The following is a 19,898-nucleotide window of genomic DNA, read 5'->3' as shown; positions in this document are numbered from 1 at the left end:
TCTCTTGTTTGTCGGATATCTGATTGATTTGCAAAATAAAGACTGCATTCGTCAGGTAAGTTACGCGGCACCGTAGCCTATTTATCGTGGAACTTTTCTGTGTGGAGAGCAGGTATACGGTACGAGAGGAGTTTACCTCAGCACTTTAAGTAATTCATTACCTGATGATGAAAACACTTTTCAGAGCAATTAAACGATTGCTGGCATTAAAAGCGAATATGCATTTGAGGCTGTAAACAGCGTATTGTAGCTGAAAAGCTGGATTTGTTTGTTTATTTTAAATATTCACTGAGGATCAAGTGAAACAAAATATAATACATTTGAGATGGATCAATGATGTCGAAAAAAGGGACATGAAAACTAATGAAAAACACATTCCTGTTTTTTTTAAAGGAGATATGATACTCAGGAGAAGTCTCTTCTTGCTGCTCCTATCTTGTAATTTCCTCCACGCATTACCTCAAGGTAAGTGGAGAACTTGTAAATAATTCTAATGCTGACTAATAATAAAGGTTTTTGACTAGATTTGTATTATTAATATTGCAACTAAATCAATGCTAGAAGCCCCACTAACTTCCAGTGAAGTTTTTAAATCCTCTAAATATATTTGCCATTTGCCCTTGTTCTTTGTTTTGAAAATACTTATTTTATTGAAAGAACAATAGAGCTTATTGACTCTTATTCTTTTTTGCCCTGAAGTAACTGTCTATTTGCATTTCCTCTGGTTTTAATTTTAGATGGTGAGCAGGAGGACGAGACGTCATTCGACTTGTTTGAAATCACCCAGATCACTCGCAAGACACTCGGGGCCAAACAGTTTCGGGGCCAAAACTCAGATGCCCCCGCTTATCGCTTCATTCGCTTTGACCACCTGCCCCCAGTGAGCCCCCCCATATTAAAGCAAATACTACGTCAGATTCAAAACAATGAGGGCTTTGTGTTTGTGGCCAGCATGCGCCAAGACCGCACCTCGCGGGGCACCCTGATTGGTTTGGAGGGCCCGGATGGCCGCCGGCAGTTTGAGATTGTGTCCAATGGACGGGCCAACACTCTGGACCTGGTATACTGGGTGGACGGCTCTCAAAATGTGGTTTCCTTTGAGGATGTGGACCTGTCTGACTCCCAGTGGAAGAATATCACACTTCATGTTCATGGGGAAAATGCAAACCTGTTTGTGGGCTGTAGCCTGATAGACAGCTTCATCCTGGATGAGCCTTTTTACGAGCACCTGACGGCTGAGGGAAGCCGCATGTATGTTGCAAAGGGATCCATTCGGGAGAACCACTTCAGGGTAAGACAAAGACTATGGATTATGGGTAGGACAAGAATGTACCAGGATCTGGAAACTTAAGTCTTTCCCCTCCAGTGCTTTTGTGAGTTTAATGGCCCAACAATATTGTGTCACTTCTGATCATTTTCAAGAAACTGTTTAACGAAGTTACAAAAGCTAATTTTAAACAACAGTTTCCAGAATTGGAGAAGAGCATACTCCCTCTTTAAAGTGCGGTAGAGTGGCTCAGTGTTTTCCTGGTCTTCCTCTGTTTAGACTCTAAATTGCTCCTTGTGTGTAAAATTGGTCAAGAGTGAAAGTATCTGTCTGTTTCCTAATGCATGCTTGAATAGGAGTAAGTGGGTATAGTTATGAAATATGCCAAAGTATGTAATAGACACATATTTTCTTACCGATCAGGGCCTTCTGCAGAATGTGCGTTTCATCTTCGACACCACAGTGGAAGACATCCTGCTGAGCAGAGACTGCGAGGTCCCTAAACAAGGTAGGGAGCGTTTTTTTTTTGGTTATCTTGAAGGTGTTGAAACCAGCATTCTCCCAAAGGCTCCTGCCATATGCAAACAGTAGGAACCATTTATATGTGTGTGATTTTCATAAGCCAAACAATGAGTAAAAATAATTATATTTGCTAACTGTTCAGTGCCTTGCAGATGTGATTGGGATTCTATTTCACATGCAATCCTCCAAAGCATTTATCTGTGCTTTGTGATATCAACCACAGCCACTTTCCAGACCAAACATTTTAGCATTCTCAGTATAATTTTTGGGGGGGTAAGGAAACTTGCTGAATTGATATGTGGCAGGATGTCCCCCCATAACTTTACATTCACGGAAACAGCAGTGTCGATGCAGGGGCTTACGGTCGAGCAGTGTGTTTGATCAAAAGGAGATACAGATGCTTACATTTATTTCCATTGGCAGTGGGCTCTGGATAATGCCTTGGGAAAGAAAAGAGAAAAGAGAAAGTGAATGCTATACTGCAGAGTCGGGATCTTCCACTTCCAGCTGCACACACAACCACACACAAAATGAAGTCATGAATTGGCTGATTCGGTTGCTTTTCTCAGCTGAAGTTTCGCTCGCATGAGGAATGGTATCTCGTGATCCTCTGCAGGGCTCACACAAAGCGTGGGTGCAATTTAAAAGATACAGATATCTGAGTAAATATGTCCATCATCATCATCATCATCATCATCATCATCATCCTTAAACAACAAAGCTAAAGGGAAACGGTGTCTTTGGTTCACTGTGACAACACAAATCTTTTTGTGGTATGTGTTTTTTGTGCGTGACAGAGGTATTTCTGAGCATTTCCGTTTCCACGAGCAAATGTTAAAGTGCTAAATTTCGGATGAATTTATTTGTTTAACAGATGTAACCATGGCCTGGATATTTTCTGCATGCTGGATGGCACCAGTCAAGGTTCTTCCCTGGTAACAATTCTAATGCTAAAAGGCACCCACACAACCCACACTTATAAAAACTGTCATGTTGGACATTCATGAGCAGTATTAAAACTACCCAAGCTTTTTGCTCTTTTTAAATGATCTTTGAGAAAATAAGGGAATGCCTATCAGGGAAGAGGAGAACGTTTAAATGCTTTTACAGACGAGCTTGTGTGTGTTCACACGCACACAGAGTGTGAAGCCCTCCTGAGATTTGAATGAATCCAGCAGACTGAAAGGGAAAGAAAACACTCGCTACAGTTGGACATCATCGGGCAATTTGGAGAGCTACTTGATTTAGATTCCCTTTAGTCTGCTATTAATCTTCACATTTACATTACATGATCCAAACCAGTTGCAGATATGTGCTTTGCTTTGGCTGAGTGACAGGCATTCCATTGAGCTTTGATATGCATCTTGTGCGTTTATTTTTTGTTATCACACATTCATAAGCTCATCATCATATCGCAGAAGGTTAGTTGTCTTAGATGCAAACTAGGGAAATAAACTGAGGGAGTGTAAAGGATAGATACTCACGATATACGGTATAATTCAAACTCCACTCTACTAAATGTAGAGTCCTTTCCTGCTCTGTGATTTGTATTTTTACCCTGTTGTACAAAGATCGCAGCTGGCAGACTCTTACTTACTCTGGGCTCAGACAGGAGTTCTTGCTTCAGATTTTCGGATTGCGCAAAGAAGACTTAACATTTAGCCCTTCATTCAACTATGTGGTTTAAGATAGCATTCCTTTTCACATTACGCACTAGAGGGAAAAGGTTTCTAGTGTTAGTCATGAATAATAAATACTGTGACTCAGGGGATTTTTCCACACTTTGGACTCTAGTGTGCTGACATCTAGACGAGGGTCTCCTTAGTGGCTGTGCTACAGATCCGATGTAAGGACGAGACCATGAGCTTCACAGGCCGCTTGTAAATCCATGTGTGGTCACTCTGGTCTGTTAAGTTCATATTGGAAGTATCCACATATCTAAAAGGTTGTGGAGATTTATGCAAACGGTGCGGTTTCAAATCGCTCGAGGAACACCCTGTTTTCTGCCATACCTTCCTTTCCCATTCTCCCACAGCCAAACCAGCTGTTATCTCTGGTGGAAAGAGTTAACGTCACCATTTCATACTTTTGTCAAATCAAACAAACAAATACAATGACTGAACATCTGTTTTTGGTACACAATAAACATTGTAATCACTTTATTGATGTGAACTTTTTGCCGGCTCCAGGAAATCACTGTTTCCTGATCAGACTCCTTGTGTTTTACATTACATTTCATTTAGCTGATGCTTTTATCCAAAGCGACTTACAATAGGTGGATTCAATCATGAGTACAAACTCAGAATAACAAGAATCCAGAAAGTAAAATGTCTTCAAGAAAGCAAAACTACAAAGTGCTATAAGTAAGTGCCATTTAAGTGCTACTAAAGTGCTACTTTCTTTATTCAAGGTATAATCGGAAAAGATGTGTTTTTAGTTTGCGATGGAAGATGTAGAGACTTTCTGCTGTCCTGATGTCAATGGGGAGCTCATGCCACCATTAAGGAGCCAGGACAGCAAACAGTCGTGACTTTGTTGAGTGTTTAGCTCGCAGTGACGGAGCTACAAGCCAATTGGCAGTAGACGAGTGGAGTGAAGGAGCTGGGGTGTACGGTTTTACCATGTCCTGGATGTGGATTGGTTTTAATCATTATATGTCTCAAATGTGTTCTCCATCACAGTGTCGCTTGTTCATTTGCTTACTTGCTCATTTACCCTGATGTGTCTTTTTTTGCCCCTCCAGATGATGCCAATATTGTGAGCGAGAGCACAGAAATCTTGGATGTGAGTCCCTCAATCACTACAAACATTATCGGTCAGCAAACGCTCGACGCAGGCTCAGATATGTGTGAGCGCTCCTGCGAGGAACTCAGCACCATGTTCCAGGAGCTCAAAGGCCTGCGTGTTGTCGTTAGCAACCTTATTGATGGCTTACAAAAAGTGGTAAGTAGTAGAAGTGACATAGTGCAAAGTATTGTGTTTGTTTGAGACAAGCTACTGCCTGTTTTGTACTCTTCAGGCCAATTTTCAGTGATGAATGTGGAATTGTCCGCTTTTGTGTGAGGTAAGAAATTCAATCCTCGGCATGTGAGATGTTTGAATTGGGTTACTAGGTTACCTACATTGGTCTGAAATCAAACAGTAAGTTGCTTCAGCATTGTTTATAGAGTCGCCTGGGATGAACCCATTTGACTCTATGCTATCTGTGGCAGCGTGAGTCAGACAGATTTTATGACATGTTACATGTGGATATAGGAAGTGTTCCCCTGGCAGCAATGGGGTCCAGTCTAATGTCTGGCTGTGTTTAAACAGCCCATGTGTTTCCTCTGGGAGCCTCCCAGCAATAAGAGTCTGGGCATGAACCTTGGGAAAAAAAAACCCCGTCTGGGATGAGAAGGGTCCCTGAGGCTCTTCCAGACCGAGTGGTGTCTTAGGTTCTCGTGCTGCACATGGCTGCCTCCCTTTTCCAACGGGAGGATGTACACACACTCATACACACAAACCTTTGGCAGTATTCTGACAGCTCCCAAGTGTCCAGGAGTCCAGCCAGAGATCCCCTGGTCTCCAATTGGGTTGGAGTTTACAATGTGCATAACTCAGCATCTTTTTTCAATGGGTTATTTTCTTGGAAGCATTATGCATAAACAGAGATGTAGTTAACCATTTGAAGTCATGAGAATCACATTTTGAAATTAACATTTTACCGTTAATTCAATGCAGTAGCTATTTTGTGTAGATGTACTTTTAGGTCCACTCTTTTCTCTCATAAGATCTCATAATGACATGAAGGTTTCCACCTCAGAGCTTCACTGAACTGCAGAGGGACAGATAGGTTCATGGAAACCTCATGGAAATATGTGGCCCTTCATTATAATAATACGTGTAATGGTGGTTGTGTTTCTCAGAGAGGGATTTTTGTGATTTACATAAGTACTTCTTATTACGTATTACTTCTTTAAAAGTAATAATTAAGTGAGAAACCGTACTTCTACTGGAGCAGCGTGTACTATTCTTCTTTCCACCTGGTGGAAATAATCTCACGTGTGCACTCCAACTAGAATCAGCTTGTCAGCAGGTGTATAGCTTCACACACTTCATGGAATGCCGTGTACCTTCATCATGAGTGTGACCTAATCATTTCTGACTGATCGTCTTTCTGACTGCAAATCTGTCTGTTTTTGTATGTTAAGACAGAGGAGAACACAGTCATGAAGGAGGCCCTTGGGAGGATGAAGAACACTAAAGAGAAAAACATGTGCTGGCAGGATGGCCGTCTGTTTGACGATAAGGAAGACTGGGTTGTTGACAGCTGCACCAAATGTACTTGCCAGGTAGTGCCAAATCAAATGGAGATATAGACATATTTACTGTGGATATCAATGACCCTGATACATGTTTAATATTCATTGATGGCAGGAGTCCAAGATTGTTTGTCACCAAATTACATGCCCTCCAGTGGCCTGTGCCATCCCGTCATTTATCGACGGCGAATGCTGCCCCATGTGTATGCGTAAGTAGTTGGAACCTCCAATTATCTGATGCACCCAGCCAATAAACACAATTAGAAACACATGCAGTTTCATGCACGTATGCTATTTTAAATGAATGGTTCAATATACCATAAAATCAATATTCCACTCGTGTTTGATCTGATACCATAGGACTCAGTTTGTCTTTGTGAGCGACCCACATATTTATTGGTCAAAATATATGACATTCAGAGTGGCTATTGTGGCTTTTTCAGATGAGGTCATGTGATTAGCAGGCTTACGTAAAGGATAAAAACAGTGCAGTGATTCTTTGCTAGTTTATTATTATTATTTTAAATAAGGAATAAGGAATACAATGTTGACTTTGTGCTTTTACTTCTTTCAGCTGTCGACAGTGAGGACGGCTGGTCCCCCTGGTCAGAATGGACAGAGTGCACTGTCACCTGCGGGACAGGAACTCAACAGAGGGGTCGGTCATGTGATGCAACTAGCAACCCCTGCACCGGACCTTCAATCCAGACCCGCAAGTGCAGCCTGAGCAAATGCGACAGCCGTGGTGAGGATTGTTTTGTTCATTTAAATAAACAGCATTTAGTAGTAACCTCCTGAGTGCAGTGATATTAACTTGATCAACAATGCATGTGTCATTGCCTCAACTACACAATAATATAAAACAAATAGCAGTATGACATAGGGGAGGGAGGTACATTATGGAGCTCTGGAAAAACTGAGTTAAATATGACATCTCCCAAAATGCAAAAGACAGAGTTCATGCCTCCATGAATCTGTTGAAAACAGATCCATCTGGATGAGGCTGAATCCCAGTGAAAAGCAGTATCGCATGGTCTGGTTGCAGGGTGTGCCCAGTCAAATTTAATTCCAAATAGAGAGGGTGGTCCACAGTACAATGACTCACCACCTCATGCCATGCAAAAATATAAAATGTTAATGAATTTGATCATCAGATATACTCCATAAAAGGAAGATGCAGAAACTGATGAATTAGTTGTTTGATACATTGTGGGATAATCATGTGTTATTGCTTGCAGCTAATGTTACACTGCATTTGTGTGAGTGACTGAGTCAGTCCAACCACTGGAGGATAGTTTACCCACAATGACATAAATACTGGTGCAGGCATCTTAGAACATCTTTGAAAGTGAGCCATCGTCGCCAGCATCACATAATGTTTACTTGTAGAAAATGTGGTCGCCATCTTTCTTTGCTTTTGCAAATTATACATGTCTGTAACTATTTGACTGGGTGGAAATCTAGAGGATAATACGTGACATGTGTTTTTGTGATCTCTCTGCCTGATATGTTTGATGTGTGATTCCCAGTTCGTCAGGATGGAGGTTGGAGTTTGTGGTCTCCGTGGTCCTCCTGCTCAGTGACCTGTGGAGAAGGACAGATCACCAGGATACGACACTGCAATGCTCCCGTGCCACAACTGGGGGGTAAAGACTGCGAGGGAAGCGGGAGAGAAACTCAGCGCTGCACTGCCGAACCCTGTCCCAGTGAGTACCCTGGGGGAACACTCAAAAGCAGCATCTCCATTACAGCAGCGCCCGTGTGGAATAACCAGACTTTTTTTGTGCCTCATGGCTTCCCTGAGGCAACATTCCCCATGTGTTTTGGACTGACCTCCTGTCTGTCTTTCAGGAAATGTTGACTCAAATCAGCTCAGTATGTTTTCACTTGTAGTATTAAGTTTCAGGCTTCTGACTCTCTGGCTTCTTTTCAGACTTTAAATGTTAAAAACAAAGCGTTGAAATATGTGTGCAATTAAATACTTTTTGTTCTGAAGATCTATCTCTGTCTGTTTTTAGTTGATGGCGGTTGGGGTCCTTGGTCTCCATGGGCAACCTGTTCAACAACATGCGGAGGGGGAATTAAAAGTCGAGCGCGGGTTTGCAACAGCCCTCATCCTCAGTACGGCGGCAAGAGCTGTATCGGGGAGGCCAACGACAGTGACAGCTGTAATAATAAAGTCTGTCCTATAGGTGAGCGCCAATCACTCTATATTGTGTTTTTTCCATGCAAGCAACAAGCTCTAAGGATGACGATGGCGGCCGGTTGGTTAGTTGCTTAGTCCACAAGTTCGATCTAGACTAAAATATTTAAAAAAACTACTGCATAGATGTGTTCAAACATTCATGCTCCCCATAGGGTGAATCTTACTGACTTTGGTGAACTTTTCCCTTAGTATAAGATAAGATCTACTTTGGTCTCCAAGCTGCTGCATCACACAATTCACATGCACGCATAGATCATACATAAATGCATACATAAACATGCTTAAATACACATGTTGACAATAGTTACGAATAATACAAATTATAAAAAATAGTGACATCAAAAGTAATATTTCTGTCATCTTCCGCGGTTCTTTGCGCTAAAAGCAAATCTTAACATGCAAAAGAAAGGAAAAAAATGTTTTTGTTGAATATTTTATCCTTAAGTTCAGATAAATACCAGTACAAATTAAAGTGGAATCATTTGGAGACACAGAATCCAGATATATCAAGTGATGTTTAAATAAATTTCCCTTGTTTGTAACCATACTTGTCATCTAAATCCCTTGCAGATGGGTGTCTGTCTAACCCGTGCTTTGGGGGCGTGGATTGCAACAGCTCTCCAGATGGATCCTGGGAGTGTGGCCCATGCCCTGTTGGTTTCCGTGGAAACGGTACCCACTGTGAAGACATCAATGAGGTGAAAGTTCCTGTTTTTCTTACGTGCATGAACCAGACATGTATTTAAGACCTCATTCATGTCATTATTTGTCTGCATTTTGCTGATATTTTTCAAATTCCCTCCTCCAGTGTGACATGGTGTCTGATGTTTGCTACAAAGTGAGTGGACTGCAGCGCTGCGTCAACACCGATCCAGGTTTCCACTGCCGACCCTGTCCGAAGCGCTACAAGGGCACCCAGCCTTTCGGTATGGGTGTGGAGGCTGCCAAGAAGAACAAACAGGTGAGTTAAAGTTACCCGCATTGCCAACATCAGACCATTGATTGGATGCAATTCAAACAGGGGCAGTCTTTAAGTGAGAGCAAAAAAGCAGTAAAGAACAGGATACCATGTGGGAATTTAGCGCCCTGCTAAGTTTTTTTTGGATTGATCCAAATTTTTGAATGATGGAAGCCGCAGCTTGGGTGATATATAAGCCGTACTCATGCTGTCAGAGTGTTTACACAGTGTTGGATGGGAGGCCACATATATGAATGTGCCTCACTTTGACCGAGAGTTAGCAAGTAGAGGTAGAGGGAGGAGAGTTGGGCAACTCTTAACAACAGACATATGTTACACATCTCTGTTACATTCATTGTAAGATCAGAGGCAGACTGAAGCTGTATTTTACGGTAGATGTTGAATGGATCAGTGCTTCTGTTTAAGCAAAGAGACGTGGAGCTTTTTTTTTTTTTTACTCTGGCTGTACCCACTAGATCTTTAAAACAGCTCAGTATTTCCACTCCTGTCACAACTGCTATATTGTAGCTGTGTCATAGGTAATACAACATGTCATTTGTGTCACGTTAGTTATTTGATTAGTACACATTTTTCTGCTCCCTTGAGATCACTGGATTCACAGACTCCCTGGAAAACTGAAAAACGTGCCATGTCACTCTGACCGGCCCTTCAATAACATCCCCCGTCGACCATTTTCACTCTGGCCTCTGCAGCTGCTTGTCTTTGATATGATGCCCCAATTTCACTAATTGATTTGGGAAAAAGGGAATTGTCTCATCGCTGGCAAGAAGGGGGCTCCATTTCACAGTTTTGATCAAAGGCCTGTTCTTACTGTCACTCTCTCCTCTATGAGCTCATGGAGTGGCATCCAAACTGCAGTTATGTTCATCCTCTGGTAATGAGTGGCAGCTGTGAATACCTTGTGCTGCAAAAGATGAAACAGTGGATTGTTGTGGGATGTATGATGCATTAGGTGGGAATTCATTAAATCAACTGTGCCCAGAAGTGCCCTGCACTTTGGCTTTGTCCAAATTCTACCCCCATAACCCTTCACTTTGATTTGGGAGAAGCCTTCAATTTGAGGTGGCCTTCCAAAGAGGAAGCTACAAGGAGTAGTGGTTAAAGATAACTACTCCTAACTTTAACATGTTATCAGAAGCAGACAACTTCAAAAGAAGCATATAAAAAACATATGAAGATCATGGAGGGACGTCTTTTTTTTCTTCTTTTTCCTGGCAGATCACATCCAGCACCTTTGATGTTGGATGTTGTCAGTGAAATAATCTCATAATACAGTAACACCTGCCCTGTTTTTTCTTTAGGTCTGTGAGCCAGAGAACCCATGCAAGGACAAGACCCACAACTGTCACAAATATGCCGAATGTATCTACATCAGTCACTTCAGTGACCCTATGTACAAGTGTGAATGCAGGACTGGTTACGCAGGAGATGGCTTAATTTGTGGAGAAGACTCTGACTTGGATGGTTGGCCCAATCAGAACCTTGTGTGTGGTGCCAACGCCACATATCACTGCAAGAAGGTATTTTGTTCAAGTCTTTCACCCTATTTGATGAAGCCTATCAGCAGAGATAATAAACTATGGCTGCTATTGTATTACCATTGAATCTGTTAAAATGTCCCACTACTATTCCAGGATAATTGTGCAAGCCTTCCCAACTCTGGACAAGAAGACTTTGACAGGGACGGCCAAGGAGATGCTTGTGACAAGGATGATGACAACGATGGAATTCTAGATGAGAGGGTACGAGAGTTTTTAACACATGATCAGATTGATGATACTAACAATTGAAAGCATGAATTCCCTAACAACTATGCACCTTCTGTCACAGGACAACTGTCCCCTCCTTTACAATCCGCGCCAGTTTGACTTTGACAAGGATGAAGTTGGCGACCGCTGTGACAACTGTCCCTATGAACACAACCCTGCTCAAATAGACACAGACAACAACGAAGAAGGGGACGCCTGCGCAGTGGACATTGACGGAGATGGTAAAATAGCTAAGCCTGAGCAGATACATTGCTTTAATCAGTCCATCTAGGGCAGTAAACTGTTATATTTAACATTACATTTTCAAGAAAATGTCATTAACTGCCCCTTTCCCTCAGATATTATGAATGAGAACGACAACTGCCCTTATGTGTACAACACTGATCAGAAGGACACAGACATGGATGGAGTTGGTGACCATTGTGACAACTGTCCATTGTTGCACAACCCTGACCAGGTGCCAAATCACAATGCATTTCATGACACATTCCAGTGCCCAGTGCAGATACAGGAAGTGCTAAGCTCTGTCTGTATTTATCCAACAGAACGACGTAGACAACGACCTGGTTGGAGATCAGTGTGACAATAACCAGGACATTGATGAAGACGGCCATCAGAACAACCTGGACAACTGTCCCTACGTGGCCAACTCCAACCAGGCTGACCATGACAAGGATGGCAAAGGAGACGCATGTGACTATGATGATGATGATGATGGTATCCCCGATGACAAGGACAACTGCAGGCTGACACCCAATGCAGACCAGATTGACTCTGACGGTGAGAATGAAACATTCAAAAGGTTGAAAGGTTGCAGGGTCTGGTGCGTGCCATGTACTACTTTTGATCCATGTGTAAAATCAGCTGTTTATGTTTTGCATATTTGTCCAGTGGTATATAGTGTATTGCAGTAATGCATACATGGCAGTACAAAGGGTACTGAAATGTACTCAACTACAAATGACTTGTGTTTGTAGCACAGTCAAAGGTAGCTGAAAATTCTCAGACCAAAGTTACAAAGTTGCACTAGTATCGTTGGGCTGCGTGCTATCATAAGACTGGTGAACTAAGTAGATGGTATTTGATGCAGCTATAACTTTTTTATTGCCAATTTCGAATGCAATGTTTATAGATAACCAACACATGTTTTACTATGTCATGAATGTGTAATATGTAGTTTTGGTCTTTGGTCAAAATATAAAAACAACGTTTTAGATATAGTATGACATATTGAGAGTGAAAGTTCATGAACTAAATAATCCCACCACAAGGTCCACTCAGTAGCCGTTGGAGCTTTTGACTGCATCATGAGGTTCCTTGGCAGATTGGGTTACAGTGTTTGAGTTGTAGATGCTTATATTTTCCATTTTTCTGAACACTGAAAGGACTTCTTGTTTGTGTGGCCTTAAAATCTGAGATTACGGGTTCATTCTTCACTTTGGAAACAGCAGTCGACAAAACATACTCAACATTCATAATTTACCTTTGAATTACCATTAGTTCAGTACCACCATTAATCTCACATGACCAGTTTATGACACCTGCCGACTCACACCAAGTCATGTGAGAGACCTCTTGAGGCTGTAACTGAAGTCAACAGTCTTGGGATTGATCATCTATATTTCATTTCATTACAATAGTTTATAGCCTCTCTGTTATGGAGTCCACGCAATCATTACTCAGTGATGTTCACATTTAGCTTCAGTATACCGTCTCCCACATGTTTGCACAGTCAGCAATTAGCTCTACTGCAGCAGGTGTGAAATATGGTGGCTGTGGAAAAAGTAAATGTCTGGGTTGGCACGAATGATGTCATTCTGCATGACTTCAGTTAGCCGCCCAGGAGGGCACACGCCCGGCCGTGAAGTTTTTATTACCTTTAGGCTTTGCTCGTGATTAATCCTACTAGTACTCAATTTAAGTAGGGTTACCTGGAGTTTGTACAGCTGTCTGTAACTGGAAACAGACCATGAAGGAGAGAGGTCCTCGACATTGAGGCGTTCACAGCTCGTCAGATAGTGTTTATTTGATAGGATCGTTTTAGCCCCTTGTGCAATAACAAATATGATGACAATAAAGAAGCTAGCTACTCCCACGCAGTGGCCATCATTAGCCACAGGCGTTCGTTCCACTGTGAGCTCCTCCTGGCCTGCAGTCTGGCTTTAATAGACTTCAGGCTTCAGATGGTTACAAGTATCAGTGGAAGTTGTCATAGCATGACAAGATGGCGGTTTTGCCTTAGTAGACTTGGCAAATATATTAAAGCCAATTTCCTGGGAGGAACTTCTATTTTCCCCATTCATTTTTTTATATTATCTTGGAAGAGGTCCTCAGTAGTCACTTCAGTGGGATTTTTTATTGTGGTTCTCACCACAATAAAATGTAGCTAAATGATCTGATTTAAATAAGATCAAACCAATGTATTTTATTTCTTTTTTTCACAGCCGATGGAAGAGGGGACGCCTGCAAAGATGACTTTGACAATGACAATATCCCAGATATACTTGATGTGTGTCCGGAGAACAATGCCATCAGTGTCACAGACTTCAGGAAGTTCCAGATGGTCCACTTGGATCCAAAGGGAACCACTCAGATTGATCCCAACTGGGTGGTCCGTCACCAGGGCAAAGAGCTGGTGCAGACTGCCAATTCTGACCCAGGCATTGCAGTAGGTGAGTAACAAAAGTTTTTAGTTTACTCTCGAACAACTGTTTCAAATTAATTTGAAAGAGTTGAAACTCCATTTGATTGCACAGAGCCCTGAGATTTAGCATCACCTTTTTTTTCACACTATCACAGGTTTTGATGAGTTCAACGCTGTGGACTTCAGTGGAACGATGTACGTGAACACGGACAGAGATGATGACTATGCAGGCTTTGTGTTCGGCTACCAGTCGAGTGGGCGCTTTTATGTTGTGATGTGGAAGCAGATCACACAGACTTACTGGGAGGACAAGCCCTCCAAGGCCTTTGGCATCTCTGGCGTTTCCCTCAAAGTCGTCAACTCGACTACTGGCACTGGAGAAAACCTCAGGAATGCCTTGTGGCACACGGGCAACACTCCTGGACAGGTGGGCTGCAATTGAAATGCTATTTGATCTGTTTTAAAGACTGAAGCAGTATTAAGTGTTGCTAACTATTTCACATAGGTGCGGACTCTGTGGCATGACCCCAAAAACATTGGTTGGAAGGATTACACAGCTTACAGGTGGCATCTCATCCACAGACCGAAGACTGGTTTTATAAGGTAATAAATGAAGCTTTCTATAACAGGACCACCTGTTATTGTTGTTCTTCTGTCTCAATGACAGGACACTTTGATTGCAGTACTCCAAAGAGCTGCATTATTTTGGCAATTTTATAAAATCACTAATATTTCTCTCCTGCAGTTTTTCTGTAATTCGTGTAGAGACTGAAACTGCCTTAGTAAGCATCTTACTCTCAACACACTAAGAAGTTTATGTCTGTCCTGTAATTTTCAGGGTTGTGGTCTATGAAGGTAAACAAATCATGGCCGACTCAGGACCAGTTTATGACAAGACGTTTGCCGGAGGAAGGTTAGGCTTGTTTGTCTTCTCGCAAGAGCTGGTGTTCTTCTCCGACCTCAAGTATGAATGCAGAGGTTAGTACAAACACTTTGATTGTTGTTAAGTTTGAACATTAAATATGTCTGTGTCGTTATATAAATAATGACGTGTGTTTAAATGTGTGCATGCATGATTTGAAATTTAGAATTGACCACAACATAGCACAGCTAAGACACGTACACTCGTCTGCATTACGGGATACCTTACACCTTAAGTGTCACGTGAAAATAGTTCATCAATGAAGCAAAGATTTTGTTTAGAATATGTAGAAGTCAATGTAGAATATGTTTCACATGCAACTGTAGGATACTGCTTTTTAATATCCTCTGTTTGTCCTCTGTTCACAACTCAATTAATTCCGTCGAGTTTAAGCTGGTGTATGAGTAAATTATAGATCACATGACATGATTCAAGGATACACAAACATTTCCAGTTACGTAAGTCTTATATTATTAAGTGCTTAAAATAAATGCTGTGCAACTGCGATGAAGCAAATTTGGCATTATACATAAATGTAAGCAATTGTACACATAGACATTTAGGATTGGGCTTGGCACGTATGTGTATGTCATGTGGGTATGCATATGATCCACATATGTCGATGTGTATAAAGTACAAAGAGCAAGCAAGAGCGGAAAAAAACCTTCTCCATCTTTGAATTATGTGAGTAAAGTCTGTAAACCTTCAACATCTTTTTTAAACCTCAGATAAGCCGGAGTTTCCAACTGTGTTCATAAGGTAACGATAAGAGTTATGTGTTCCATGTTGTTTGAAGCAAAAAAAGATTGTCACGCTATGTTTCTGCTTGTCAGCTTGCCCGTGTGCAATGCCCCAGATGCATTGTTAAAGACCTTGTGTTGGTCCAAGGACTTCTGATCTTCTGTTGAGTGCTAAACACTGGAAAATGAGCCTGCAGCCTTCTCACAATCACAGCCGCAGACAATGAAGACACGCTTTTTTCTGACGCACACATTGCACATGTTGTCACCGCACTTTGACCGTGTGAATCTCGTTGAGTGTCCTTGTTTTGATTATAAATGTGGCGGTAATGGAAGATGTTTTCTCAATTTTTCCACAGATAACTGAATCAAGTCTGATAGAAAAAAACCTCAGAGGGCGAAAGACAAGAATCTCAAAACATCACGTCATCACTAAATCATTTCAAAGTAAATGAGGATTTCCATACTTCTCCACGCTTTGCCTTGATCCATCCGATGGAGAGGAAACCATGGCCGATTTCAGTTTTCCTGTTGACTTATACATTTCTTGAGCTGGTAATGAAAAAAAAAATATGTGAGTTTTTTTGTTTTGTTTTTTGAAGCAGATACCTAATTATACCTAGTGTACCTACATTTTAAAGGATTAATTGTACAACCACTTACATGCTGTATGCTTTCCTACTGGTCATTCTTTATCTTTAATAATTTAGGATTATGATGTATTCATGGCTAATCATACAGTGTCTAACAAACATAAACTGTAACCAAAACATAAACATTTAGCTGTCAAGTTCATTGCTATTTCTCCTCATTATTTTCATCCTGAATGTGTTTTTTTTTACGAGTTAAATAAGCCATTTTAGTAAATGCCAAAGATGTTTATACTAAGTCTGTATTATAATTCCTTTTTGTAAATTATTTATGCTCTGCTTGTTTTGTTTGTTTGCATTTTTTGCTAGAGTTTGTAAATAATTATTTATTTGTTTACACTGACAAAGCGCATAATTGTATATCACAAACATCAAGATAAACACATTATAGTAATGCAAGATTTTTGTATGTTGACATCCATATCCTTAACTTGTTAGTTCTTTAAATATTACACAAACTGTAGCGTAAAGCTTTGGAGAGGATAAACATCAGCTGCTTTTAATCACACACATAAATACAGCACGTGTTTATGTATGTGATAATAGCTGCCAGAGGAAGTTAGTTCTGGTAGTATGTGTATGTTACAAAAAGCCACTGTTTATTTTCTTTGCTGTCCAGACAGGGCCTCACTGTCCTCAAAGTGATCTAACACTTTAGTACACATGGAGCATTTTTTTAGTGCGATGCTTTACGAGGAGCTTATGAATGGTCCGTCACAAAACATGGCTGCAAATTGGGCTACTGTCACTTTAGCACTGCAGCTGATTCCTAATAGATCTAATGTTGTGTACCAAGCACCAAGTACATTTCACATCAACAGCAGAGATTCTGAGGTTTAGAAGGCAGTCATTGTTTGTGATGGAGTTTTGAAGATCAAATACTGTACAAATATTTTATACAAATTACTTTTTCATTCATATGTTAGTCACAGGTATCACTTATGAATGTTGTGAAACGTAACAGTGTTGGTTAAAATGGAATCAGAGGACGGTCTCAAAAAACAAAGTGTGACTGTGACTGTAGAGTGTGGATCGAGGACGCATTACTGTCAACATGTTCTTCCGTGTTTGGTTTCCATCTTGTTCTTTTTCTTGAGGGTTTGCAATGCACAAAATGTAAATGTTTTTATACTTGTGTTGTTGGATTTACATTTTCTACAAACATTCGTGTAAGTTTGTTCTGTTTCATAAATAAATCTCTTCTATACCATGTTGTTGATGTTATACACGTGGGCTGAAAGTTATCCCATAATAATTACTGTCATGTTGAAATAATGCTGTTTAACCAACACGAACAGTATAAAATACGAGCTCAATACATTTTTAAGAATGAGTAATTAATTTGTATTTGTTATGTCAACAATTTCGATAAAAAGACCAAATCCAAGATTTGTGATGCAGGCTCAGAATACTTTCTTTGGCTCTCATATTAACTACGGATATCTTCTCGTTAATTTTTCTCTATTTTTTTAATTAAAAAAAGTTGAATAATCTTGTTAAGCAGCTGGTCTATGTAGTGTTTAACACATATTACTCATCAGAAGAAAATTATGCATTTTGAGTGGTGGATTGATCCACGTGTGGTGCTCTAGTAAGTATTTAAGGAAGCAGGACGGTATTTTGTGTGGTCTAAAAATGAACCACAGCGCCACATTCATAATGACAATGAGGTAACATGTCACCCATTACAACTGTGTCGGATTGATGTGTTTGTAATAGTTTTTAGACAACGATGAAAGTCTACAGCACAGAAGAATAAGTTTAGGCTTTGGTGGATATGCATACAATATTGTCAATTTTGGTCTTTTTTTATCAAATTTGTTGACTTGAAAAAAAAGAATATCACCAGATTTACCATGTAAGTCTGATTCCAAAAACATAAAATCTCAGCTCTCATTTGTTTCATTTGTCTTGCAAACATGACATATCTCAGCACAAATATTTGTGAAAACATAACCTGTTAATTTATACTGCTGGCACAAACTGTGTAGTTAAGCAAACATACATGTGCAGTGAAAATGCTCCATTATTGTAAGAAGCGTTCTATTTTATGAAAGGGAAATGCTAATACTTCAACCAAAAGGTGTGCTCAAATCAAAGTAAATATGTGTGACATAAAAAGTTAAATTAACGATATTGTTTAACCATTTATGTCACTTTCCAGATTTGTCCACATCTGTAACGGGTGGTGGAAGGATCCAAACGCAATACGACAGAATGGAGTGGAGAGCAGAGATTTATTTGGGCAGAACACACTCAGGAAACAGACAAGAAAGAAGGGACGGAGGGAGGAACCTCAGGGTCGGGGACAGAATACTATGGTCGTACCGGGGGAAGAAGTGCTGGAGGGTCTGGCATAACACGGACAACGATCTGGCAGTGAGTGCGAGTGAAGCTGGGGCTTATATACCAGAGGGAGGGGTTTACTGTATATACCAGAGGGAGTAGGTGCAGCAGAGTGGACAGGTGAGAGTGATAGAGCTGACGAGGTGGGTGTGACAAACAGGTGAAGAGCATAAGCTGATGGGGTGAGTTTGACTACCAGGTGCACTGAATGAGCTGATTAGGTGAGCGCAGCAGAGGGCAGGTGAGAGTGATAGAGCTGACGAGGCGATACAGAAGGGAGTGAGTGCAGGAGGGTGGGCAGGTGAAAGTGATAGAGCTGAACTGTGACAATATCTTGTCCTTTAAAATGTGTATCTTGCATACCAAGTTTGTCTGATCCGTGTCTGGGATGGACTTTATCTCGAACATTAACATGCATCAAAAGATGAGGGAATATGAACAGTCAATATCCCGAGTCAGCCCATCACTACACGTCCAGTTCCTCACATACCTCGCATTACCTCAGCATAGGTCTTTGTGATAATTGACCATTTATTTTTGCAGAATCTTATGGTTAAGAGAGAAAAATTGTGTGTGGTTGTGCACCAGACCATCTGTCTCACAGTGCAGAAACCAGGGAGTGAAGGGGTTACAATAAATGCTGGTAAGGCCAGGAAAGAAATGTGCTATTAGGGAAAATGGGGAAGTCAAAACCTTGCTCTCGTAGCTCAGTGGTAGATTTGGGTTGAGGATCTTGGAATAGTCCACGTGGCACACACTAAAGATTGGCTATGTGGGTCTGGCACTGGTGGCTGGTTTCAAGCCCAGAGCACGTTCCAGGGTGGTTAATACAACTTTGCCAGAGTATGTCAATGTGTGACACAGTAAACCAACATTTTCTGCTGAGGCTTGTATTTAGCAACCAGGAGACATTCTTAAAAGGATGAATAACATCAAGCAAACTGGCTGCAATTAACTGAAATAGCAAGAAGAATAGTTTACTTTCAGGAGTGATATCTAACAAAAAGTGTAACAAAGTGAGTGGTTTGGAATGACACAATGAACAAGTCAAATATCTGATAGTTTGGTCTTGATGTATGTATTTATTTTGGAGGAAGGGATATGGCGCTCGGCACCAGATTGTCATTTCTAACAGCACAGAGAGACACACAGAAAGCTGAGGGCAGATATGGAAGCCTCTTATTCAAATAGGAGAACTGCTCTGGGAGTGATGTTCTCCTTCAGCGCCAGAGGTGTGAAATACCAGCTTGTTTAAATAGACACAATATCCTCGCTGACCTTTACCAACCTGCTGCTGGCTGTAGCATCTTAATCAAGATATAAAGATATGAAATATAAAATTGTGTTTCAAGTCAATGGAGATTATATGACTGCATACATGACATTCCTGATGTATTATTAAAAAGGACTTTAAAGGGAAGTTGGCAGATTTACAAATGCCAGATTCTTTGTGTGATGCATTTTTTCAGCCTTTAGACCGGTCCCCATTGAGCCACAGGACACTTTATACAACTGTTTTCACAATCGGTGGAGTGACCCTTTCACATCAGAA

The 19,898-nt window shown here is 40.9% G+C and overlaps 1 protein-coding gene across 1 annotated transcript; it reads left to right on the top strand.

Moving 5' to 3' along the window:
* The first annotated feature begins 18 nt into the window (after positions 1-18).
* Positions 19-17,210, top strand: thbs2a (thrombospondin 2a). The gene is made up of 23 exons (XM_079229401.1): positions 19-55; positions 394-465; positions 738-1,291; positions 1,691-1,775; positions 4,533-4,732; positions 5,980-6,120; positions 6,206-6,299; positions 6,665-6,835; positions 7,620-7,796; positions 8,109-8,282; positions 8,867-8,994; positions 9,105-9,257; positions 10,577-10,795; positions 10,910-11,017; positions 11,106-11,265; positions 11,383-11,501; positions 11,590-11,824; positions 13,489-13,716; positions 13,844-14,115; positions 14,194-14,291; positions 14,527-14,666; positions 15,339-15,369; positions 15,710-17,210. Exons 2-23 carry the CDS (start codon positions 399-401, stop codon positions 15,711-15,713), a joined length of 3,558 nt encoding a protein of 1,185 aa, XP_079085527.1. The 5' UTR covers positions 19-55; positions 394-398; the 3' UTR covers positions 15,714-17,210.
* The last annotated feature ends 2,688 nt before the right edge of the window (positions 17,211-19,898 follow it).

This window comes from Taurulus bubalis (genome assembly GCF_910589615.1).
Source record: "Taurulus bubalis genome assembly, chromosome: 14".
Lineage (NCBI taxonomy): Eukaryota > Metazoa > Chordata > Actinopteri > Perciformes > Cottidae > Taurulus > Taurulus bubalis.
This window is presented reverse-complemented; position numbering and strand designations above follow the sequence as displayed.